The 11,036-nt window shown below is 39.6% G+C and overlaps 1 protein-coding gene across 1 annotated transcript in view; it reads left to right on the top strand.

Moving 5' to 3' along the window:
• Window positions 1-11,036, top strand: part of LOC126457518 (von Willebrand factor C and EGF domain-containing protein-like) — a 183,019-nt gene that overhangs the window by 90,938 nt on the left and 81,045 nt on the right. Inside the window, exon 4 of the mRNA XM_050093855.1 lies at window positions 530-648. Within this exon, the coding sequence (XP_049949812.1) occupies window positions 530-648 (119 nt within the window). The remainder of the gene's footprint in view (window positions 1-529; window positions 649-11,036) is intronic.

Here is an 11,036-nt window from a genome sequence, read left to right as displayed (position 1 = left end):
TCTTGTTTGTCTGCTACACAGCTGGACCTGGGATGAACTTCAGTGTCTCACTCCTGTCCTGTTTATCAAAGCTTAAGTCTAGAAGATTATTCTCAACTATCATCTCTAAACTCATAGTATCTCTAGAAATCACATAAATACATTGTCACATCATCAGTTTCAACAGTGCCTGTAAAATACCCATTCTTTTCACAGCTACAATCTTGAATAAATTATTTTAAAGTTATTGTTGTGTGAAATTTTGTATTCAGTCTCAAACTTTCAGTGACTCTGTCATTTTCAGGAGATTTCTATAGACCATTTGGTACTTTAATATGGACAGTTATATAAAATACCCAGTGGCCTACGGAAATCTCCTGGTTATGAGTGGCCGAAGCTGTAAAATCTTTATGGCTGAATACAAATATGACAATACGTGAACTCCATGAAACATTTATCCAAGTACCTAAATATCTTTCTTTACAGTTATTTTCACTTGATATTTGAAATATATGTTTAAACATCTTTAACTATCATGATTCACATTTAGGGCAGCTCTGAGCTGTATTTCCAGTGAATGTCCAGAGCACTTGTTTGACGTGGAATTGCCAAAAGGTTGCTATCATACACATGAATTGGACACCTGCTGTGCATCGGGTGAACTTTGTGGTGAGTTGACATAAAGACTCTTCCTCTTCTTGTGTAATGCCGGTTTTTATTGTTAACATAACTGTAATAGTGTTTCTGCATAATTTTTCATATACAGCATAAATTATTTTAACTAATTAAACAGTTAAAAAAGATAACAGCAAATTGTATATTATGGGCATCTGCCACTGAAGGTATTCATTCTTGACAAACTGGAAACAGATGTTGTATGATCCTTTAATAGTACTGCCAGTTTATCATCGTTAGTTGCATCTTCAGCTACATCAGCTGTTCATTTTTAAGTCCCTTTTTCTGGTCTTAAAACTTAACTGTTCTTTTTAGTCACCTTTTTTATGACTATATCCTCCATTCCACCTGTTATAAGTTTTAATTTTCATCACTATTTCAAGAATTTATTGTGGGGGACATCCAGTGCTCTCAACTTTTTCCTGTAAATCAACTGCGATTAAGTAAGTTGACTCCTATATTTAAATTTGTTTTTGCCAGTTACAAATTTTATACTACATTACTTTTATTCTCTCTAGATTCTTGCCATTTCTGCAATTTTTTTTATAATTTTTAATTCTCTCGTGTGCTAGTCTTAATTTTGACATACCTGAAGATACAACTCTGATGTTGTATAATCCTTTAGTAGTACCACCAGTTTCACAACAGCTGTCTGCCGTTTAGTTTTCAAGAAAATTAATGAGAGATCAGTTCCATTTATGAATATGAACATTAACATTTAAAATACAAAAATGAGACAAGTAATATGTGGGATGGAAGACTAACATCTATTTATCCATCCCAAAAATAGGAATAATCCAGGCAGGACTGACTCATCCACACTAACAATTAAAAAATCTCTTGTTAACACATTTTTGAAATTTTGTCTCATACACTGTGTTCTGTATACCCCATCAAGGAGGAGAACCTTCAGTGATGTAGAATGAATCAATATACACTTGAACAAAGGTGAGCAGTGACTATAAACTTGTGGGGACACAGTGTCGAATAATATGTCTGTCTAGAGAACACACAAAAACTGGAACATCTGGGTGGACTCCAGAGAAGTCAGTTCAGTTCAGTTTAGAACCTTGCATCATACTGAGTGGCTGTATGCTGTGTTATGAGAATAAAGCAATATCACACCAATATGTCATCTATGTTATTCCTAAGATCCCTGCACCTAGTAGGGAAATCTACCATATCAGTGATTCACGACAACTGTGTAAGAAGATGGGGAGACATTTCATTCAGTATAATGATAATACACAGTAACAGTGCAGCCATCTTGCATCAGTTACATCACCCCCACCAGTTCCTCTAGATTGTCTCTCAAGGATTAATATGAGTGATGTGCAAAGTCGGTGTAATAAGTCAGCCAGTGCTCAAATATGAACTAAATACAACTATGGATGTTTCTTATCAAGAAATGAGTGTTCCAGCTCATCACTACAGTGGCCACTATTGAACTTTGTATAAGAATCAGAATCATGATTCAGCACGACAAGTCGGACAAGGTATATAATAAGACAATATGAATATGAACAATAACAAGACTCTTGCACCAAGTGCCTCAGCTGCTTTGTGAACACTATCAGCGAATAGGACTGCCATGTATGGCAGAGTGCAACAGGACACACACTGCCTGGACATGATAACCAGATCGGCAACTGCACTCTGAGTACTCCACAATACTTAATTGGTTATAATGTTTTTCATGACTGCACTAGTGCAACCACAACTCATACTTGTGTTTGGAGACTTAGCACACAACCCAAGCTGCCTTCATTCTGGCCAGAAGAATTGGCACTTTGGTTTGAGACAGTGGAATTTGTCTGTACCTCATTAGGAATTTTGGATGATCACTCTCATTTCATGACTTCAATTTGCCACTTAGCAGAGCATGCTGACAGTATGTGATATAATACTTGCCACATGAACAAAAGAAATATGAAGCATCAAAATCCACCTAACTCCAGTGATTGTCGCACACCCACAAACAACGAAAATAGGCAATCTGTGATGAACAAGTTGCCCATAAGATACTGCCCCATCTGTAGTGCCAACTATGGACACTAGTTGCCATGACCCACATACCAGATGTGGCATTATGGAATTTATGGGTTGACAAGCTTCTGCTATGGCTAAAACTTACCATGAATGCTCATGAGATGGTGCTAAAGCAGCAGCTTTGGCTGGTGAACAGAATATTTGCTGTACTACAGCACAGACAACACGACAGTTCTGTGGACAATAACATCACACACAATGCTAGATCTGAGCCAAACCACTCTGACACACATTGAAAGTGATGATGGTGATGTCACCACCCCCAGCCAGGACACCAAACTCACTCTCACCCCATTGTTCCCCACCAAGTGCTGTCACTGCCCTAAGGTCACCAAATTGCTGGTATTGTGCACAGTTTGGTGATACCACATGTAACTCCAAGCCTCCCTACAGCTATGGCAAACTACTAACCCCCCCCCCCTCCCCTCCCAAACTGTAAACAGGGGTTGCAGTAGAAACACTGATCTTTGCTGATATGTCAAGCCACCAATGCCTACAGTGCTTGGGACAAACATCCTTGGCACCAGTTTCAGCACTGGGAGGAAGGCTCTATATATTTGGTCAAAGTGTGTGTCAATACTTCCTCACTGGTATGGGGTCAGACATCAGTATAGTACCAAGATGCACAAATGCAGCTATCTAGCACAACATCCCTAAAGCTCTGCTCTACAAATAACTTGCCTATCTCTGTGCACGGAATCACTAGCTGTACCTTGGAACTAGTTTCAGATCAACAGTTCCCATGGAACTTCATTACAGATGTGAGTGAACCAGTCATAGGGATAGAGTTCCTACAGCACTTTCACCATATTTTTAAAAAATGCAGTGCTACTGCAGCACGACATCAGGTGACTCATTCCAGGATTATTCACTCAAATGTGTCTTTGTGCACCAGAAACTACCTCAAGCTCTGTTGGGCATCAGCATGACGTCACTTAGTCTAACGAATTAAAGGAGTGTGTTATGACAATGTAGAACCTAATTATGAAACACCAACTTTATCTGGAGACTCAAAAAGCATAGGATGCACTTCTTGCTGATAATACAGCGCTTCAACACATACAGACGTGTCCACTGTACTTGTGCACAGGTGCAAACAATGCAAGTGTCTTTCACTCACACATCACACAGTTGATGTCAGCACTACCTGTGCCATGCTCACTCTTGACAGATGATGTCCCACCATCACTATAACCCACAGCTGCACAGTCAATGACATTGAGCACACCACACTGAACAAAGGTCAGTAAGGCACATTCTGCCTCATCTCTCAGTGCATCAGATGAGTTTACCATACACTCATCCAACCAGTCACAAGTGAATGTTCAACAATGCACCATCCATTATGGTACAACACACTGAATTCTCTCAACACCCAGTCCACAGCTATCCACCATAAAGGACGGTGGCTGGCACGTGACACTTCGACTGTAAATGTGGTTCTTGATGAACTTTCACAGTTAGGGATGGTCTGCCCTTCATACGGCCCATGGACTTCAATAAAACTTTTACTGAAGTAGGATGAATCTGCAAGACTCTGCAGTGATTATGGAGCCTTAGCACTCAAAAAATGTAAAACAGTTGCCAAATTCCAAATAACCAAGACTTTACTTACTCTGTAGTGGGTGCAACTATTTTCAGTGTCACTGATTGCAGAAAAGCTTACTTCCAAATACCTATGAGCGCAGACAATGTCGCTAACACAACAGTAACCACATATTGGGACTTTCTAATTTCCTCTTCCTGCCCTAAAGATTAAAGAATGAAGCTCAAACTTGGCAGCAGTTCACTGATGGAGTTCTTTTCAAATTTTGTTTTTGTTGTACTTACCTTGATGATATCCTAACATTTTCTGCCACCCCACACAACCACGAAAAGCATCTTGAACTAGTTCTGGCTGCTCTAAGATAAGGGCAGGGTCATAAATGACAATCACAATTGTGGAAAGCTGAAGTGAACTTTCTCTGACACTTACAAAATGCTGCAGGGATCAAACCCATCTCCAAATGAATGGAACTCTTTAAGCAGTTACCCTCCCCACAGAATTAATATGGCCTATGACACTAGGCATTGTAAAATTTTGCTGATGTCTGCTGCCACAGATGGCAGCAATACTGATCCCCCACCACCTCACTGATGCTTTCACTGGAGAAAATACATGAGGAGAGAGGAAACTGGAATGGACTGATAAAGTGCAGGAGTTCTTCATACTAGCCACAGACTGCCTCACAGAAGTGAAAACTTTCGACCACCCATTACCAGATGCCCAGTTTACTGTCACAATTTACACTGGTGATGCGGCCATTGGAGTGGCCTCACAATTGAAATTTTCCATGTTCAACTGTGAATTACTCACCATTTGTGTCAAATATTTTAGAGATGATATCAAAGGGAGGCATGCCATTATCTATGCAAATCACTTGCAGATGCCATATGGCACCTCTCAAAAGATCACTTCCATCATCCTAACAATTTTACACAATACATGAGACACCTGTTACCTTCATGGTGCTGACAATATAATCACACTGTCACAGATCAGTGTTATTTCTCTACAACTAGATTATAACAACTGTCAGAAGAGAAGAACTGCAATGTTGCCATTGTGGACTTAACAGAGATTTCACTGACCTCTGCAAAGAATAGCAGACAGCACCTGGGACTAATGCCTAAATACTACGTGATGTATCTTGAAACAAAATTTGGCCACTAGTATTCATATCCATGTACCATATTATTTTTGAGCAATTAGATATGGTGCACCTTGGGGTTAGGTCAACAGTGTAGCTTATTACTGAATGTTTTGTTTGGCCAGACATTAAACAAGACTGTTGAGCCTGTGCACAAGCTTGCCTGGTGTGCCAGCAAAGCAAAATTGGTCGTCATATGTTGCCTCAAATAGGATCATACACAGTCTCAACTAGGACACTTAGCTATAACTATGTGCATCCAGACATCATTGGCCCTGTGTTGAAAAAGGGGGAGGTTACAGATACTTACTATCAATTGCTGACAGAAGTCATTATTAGTAGGAAGCAGTGCAGTGTGTACAGTGCAATTTGCATGTTCATTGATGCTTGGATAGCTGGATTCGGCTGCTCTGAAACAATGACAGACCACGGAAGACAATTTGAGTCCGCACTGTCTGAAGCTATCTCCAACCTCTGCGGCATTATGTGTAATTGTTAGACTGTGTACCATTCTGGGTGACAGACCCATAGAGTGGTGACACAGAACCCTAAAAGCTGCACTCGTGCACCATGGAGGACTGTGGATGGACACCTTGCCATGGGTGCTGCTAGGTGTTCGTACAGCATTCAAGTAAGACTTACACAGATCACTAGCAGAACTATGTATGGAGGATTGCTCACACAGTCAGCAGAGTTGGTTCTGCCATCCCAACCCCCTTGACCCAGCAGACCTACCAGCAAAAGTTCTGTGAGCAAAGAGCCATATGAATCATAAAAGGGTACCATCACACTCTTCATACACCAATCTGAAAGTTCTCATGTACTGGGAAACTGTGAATTTGTGATGCTATGGGACACTACGATCTGGCCAGCTTTATTGCCACCCTACCCAGGTCCATGTCAAGTTTTAAAAAGGGTCTCTCACATGTGCAACATTTTGCTCAAAAGAAAAGCAGTGACTGTGACATTAAGTTGCCTAAAACCATTGTGGATTCTATTCAAAGACATAGTCACGCTGCTATGGACAAAGTATAAATGGACAATGCCCCACACTGATGATTACTCAAACATGCAAACAGCTAATCTGGACTCAAAGGGGTCACGAGACTTGACATGAGACTTTGATCCAGAGAACATCCATGTGAAGCTTGAAGACTATAATTGATAGTAGATGCCTGCCATGGCATTTGTGTGACTGATAACAGATCAGTAACTAAACAACTTACATACACACTGAAACATTGGAAGCACTTGCCCCCCAGTATCAATCTGTACATCTAACAACTATGCCACGTGTGGTTTTTAAATGTATCTGTCAGTAGTCAATAAATTTAGAGATGATCCTTGACTTCTTGCACTTTCTGAACTTCGACATTGCTGCTGTAGTATTAGCCAGGAGGTTCTAACAGAAAATGGAACTGTGATGTATAGGAGGTTGTGATCAATAAAAATCTTGAGTTTAAATTACAAATCTGGGCTTGATAATTCAACATAAAGTGTGGAGTAAATGTGGACCAGTGAAATTATATTTGAAGAGGAGCAAGCTAGCTTTAATAGTTTACAGTTGGTGCCAGAAGCAGGATCAAAACAGTTTAGTTTAATAAACTAGGAGAATTTAAGTGTGAGAAATGTGGCCCAGCTATGTGAACAGTGACGCATGAACAATTATGCAATTGTGTGATGTCTAGTGTCACTCAGTGTGCTAACAGCAAACAGTTGAAGAGTGCCTACTGTGTATCCATGCAGAATGAAATGATATAATAGCCATCAGCACAGTTCTGCTATCTTTTGATTCTTCCAAATGAGTGGGCAAATGTGCACTTATTCACGGAGACGGGGACAGCTGCAGGAGGCAAGGCATCTTGGGGCACATCCCACTGTAGCATGTGGCAGTCATGCCTGCACAGTGAGTGTTTTTTCCTTGGTTGCTCATAGCATGATCACAGCTGTTTTGATGCATGGAACAGGGTGTTGGTGGAAAATAAACAGATGAAGCACAGTGCAGCATAGTGGTGTGTAGTTGCTCCTGGAAAGTGAAGATTGGTCAGTATGGCTGTGAAAGACAGAAATGTTTGTTTGGGTGAGATGGACAAAGGACAGAAGGTTATTAAACAAGAACAATTTGCAGAGGATATTTGTAATGATGAGTTTTGTATATCGTGTAGAGGGTAGTGTCAAAAAGCATGTACAGGTATCCAATAGAAAACAGGAGCATAATGCAGCAAGATCACAATTGTTAATGCTGAGGAGATGGAATTGATTCCAAATGATATGTTATTACAGATGCTTGAAAATATTGGAGATCAGATAGGCTCAGCTATAACTGATGTAAGCTCAGTCAAATATGATATGAAAACCATTCTGGAGTCAGTAAAATCGGAGATGCAGTCTGTAAAGTTGAAGCTGAATTCCTTGACAGAGGAGTTCAGGAAAGAGATTGAGGTTATCAGGAAACAATGTGACAACAGAAACAGTGAGTTGGAGGCAAGAGTAACCATGGAGATAGAGGAGATTGTTAAAGATTGTCATAATAAGACAGAAGAGTTATCAAAGTGATGAAAAGTTGATGTAATGTATGCAGAATAAATAGTTAAAAGCACACAGCCTCACCGTAATGAGAACTGCCAATTGGTTAAACTAGAAGTAAAAAAGTTGTCTCAGGAGGTTGAGAATAAGTGCATAAATATTGAAAAGCATGTTAGTTACGTAATAAGGAAAATGAAGAGTAATGAAAGTGTACATGCAGAGAGCTTGCTTCTGAATTGTAAAATGTTTTGTAGATTTGATCCTATGACAATCCTGTCACATTTCTGAAATATTTTCGTAATTTGTTAACGAGATGTTGGTAAGACGGAGAGAGAGTGTCATTTATAAAAAGTCATTTGGATAGTGATGCATACATGTGGGTGGCAGTGTTTTGTGATTGTGTCAAAATTTGAGTGAAAGTTCCTGATTGAGGTTTGGTCAAAGGATAAGCTGCAATCTATACGGAGTGATTTCTAGAAAAGGGGAGATGTATGATCCTTAGAGGAGTGGCTTAAAGGCCTTTTGCCAATAGTGGGTCAATAAAATTAAATAACTTAACAAACTGGATGCTGAGACAATTATGCTAGGTCTTGAGAATAAATTGCCTGCCCAGGTACGGCAAATGGTAATTGTTGTGCCTAGGGATAATGTTCAGGAATTTATTAATTTCCTGGAAGGAATTCAGGTTTACCCCAACAATGGACCAAGGAACTAAGATAGATTCAATGGACTAGGTAATGGGGACGATATGCAGTAAACAAATTGGGCCTGGGCAGGAGTGAGTTTGGAGAAAGATACTGCAAGAAAATGGAAATGGGAAAGGAACTTATAGGGGGTAGGACATTAGTTGGAAGGGGCTTGGAAAGGAAATGGAGGGTCCCTTTTGTTGCTAAAGGGGAAGAGGAGTCTGTCATCAGGGAACAGGAATATTCAAATAGTTGAAGGTGTAGTTTTAGATAAAAGGAAGCAATCCTGGAGAAGGGTTGGAACCTCAGTGCTTGGAGAGACAGGCACATGAAATAGAACAGATTGCTGAAAGTGGCAAGGAGAGGACGTACGAGCAGGGTTCCAGGATGGCATTAGGCATGTAAAATAAAATGCCAAATGGAAAGACATTGGTAGAAGTCCTGGTCCAGTGAGGATGTAGAGTGGAAGTATATTTGAGATGAGAGTTTGGAATAGAAAAGGAGATGTTATGTGAAGGAGGAGGGGATGGAAAGTGAGGGTGAAGGGAAAGGTGAAAATGTTCTACAGAAATTTGTTTTTGATGGGGACAATATGTTAGTCAGCAAATCTGAATATGTTGGTGATGAATCAGTCATGGAAAAATAATAATGGCTGAATGAGAACAATATTGTAACCTGAATCTGTTAGACCAATTGGAAAATCTGTGGACAAGATGTAAAACTGGGTGGTGAAGATAGGGAGGAGGTAGGAGGGTGTGACAAGACACTGCAAATTAGTACTAAGTTATTAGATGAGGATAAGTTCTTGGTGGATAAAATAAGAGAACCACATGGTCATTCAAACTGAAACAAAGGGCATTCCCATGAAAAGTGCTAGATAGTGGAAATGAGTTGTGTGGGATATCTTAGACGTAGTATGGGTCAACGGCTAAGCAGGTGGAGTTCTTAACCACGGGTAAAAATTATTGAAGTGACTGCTAAACTGACAAAAGCAGTTAAGTGGGAAGTTTTATTGGATATTTCCATATTGGGACACGCAATGAAACTTCAGTTCTTAGCAATTACTGGGTTAGGAGCAGGATTACTTTTTGGGGTAGATCTGTTCAACAAATTGAAATTGAAAGGAAAATTGACCTTACAGAGTAAGAGTTTTGCTGTTACTTAGGTGGGAGTGTTCAGGAGGTTCCATTTCTGGAGGAAAGTCATGTGGAACTACCTTTAAGGTGTATTCATATGGACATAGGGTATAACAATGGCCTGGAGTGGGAGATGATAGAACTGACAGAGGAGCAGCAGAAGACTCAACACAGGTTCAGTTTAGAAATATAATGGTATTTTCTGATAGTACAGGACATGGGAATGGGTTTGAATGTAAATTAGAGGTGAAGGACCATATTCTATTTTTTGTAAAGCCCTACTGCATACTAGTTTCAAGACAAGAGACTGTGTAAAACAAAATACAAAGTATTTTGGACTGGGAGCCATTGAGTGGTGCCAAAATGTGTATGACAACCACTTAATAGTAGTTGGGAAGAAAGAAGGAACTGGGGAGATAGTGATTAATGCCCACATTTGAATGAAATTTTAGTAGAGCAGAATGATGGGGGAGGCAGTATGGAGGAAATGTTACAAAAGTTTGAGAGGTCCAAGTACTAAAAATTGGTAGAAATTACCTGCAGTTATTGGAAAATAAAGCTTGCTGAGTAGTCAGGAAAGTATACTGCCTTCCTTCATGAAGGAAAATGCTATCAGTTTTGGATAGTACCTTTTGGATTGAATGTGACAATATGTTCTCATTCGGGTAATGGATGATGTTAGGTAAGGCCTTGTTGAGTGGGATTAGCATTATGTGGATGATTGTAGATTGTATTTTATTGGTCCTGTTGTCTACATAGCAGCTTATGCATAAGACATTGGACAAGTCAAGTTATAAATATACAGGCTGAAAGTAATTTCAAGGCATACATATTTAAGCTTACAATAATACACTTTACATGTAAGTATTTATATAACACATTTCATAAATTTAAATATTCTTCAATGGAGTAAAAGCAGCGATGCTGTAAATACGACTTTAGAGATTTTTCCAAATGTATTGACCTCAGTGATAGCTTTTATGTTTTCAGGAAATTTGTTATAAAGCTTAACTCCCATGTGAAAAGTACCTTTTTGGCACAGTGCTGTGCTGATTTGAGTCATATGTAAGTTTCTGTTTTGTCTGGTAAAGTGCTCATGTATATCACAGTTTTTGTAGTCTCCGATCCTTGCCTATTACATTTAATTTAAAGAACAAAAGGGTTTCCATAATGTACACACACGGTAATGGGAGAATACCAGATTTCTTAAACAGGGGTTTACAAGAGTCTCTAGGCTTGCACCCAAACAAGATTCTAATGGCCCTTTTTTGTAGTTTAAAAGTGCTATTAGCTAT

This window comes from Schistocerca serialis, chromosome 2, assembly GCF_023864345.2.
Source record: "Schistocerca serialis cubense isolate TAMUIC-IGC-003099 chromosome 2, iqSchSeri2.2, whole genome shotgun sequence".
Lineage (NCBI taxonomy): Eukaryota > Metazoa > Arthropoda > Insecta > Orthoptera > Acrididae > Schistocerca > Schistocerca serialis.
This window is presented reverse-complemented; position numbering and strand designations above follow the sequence as displayed.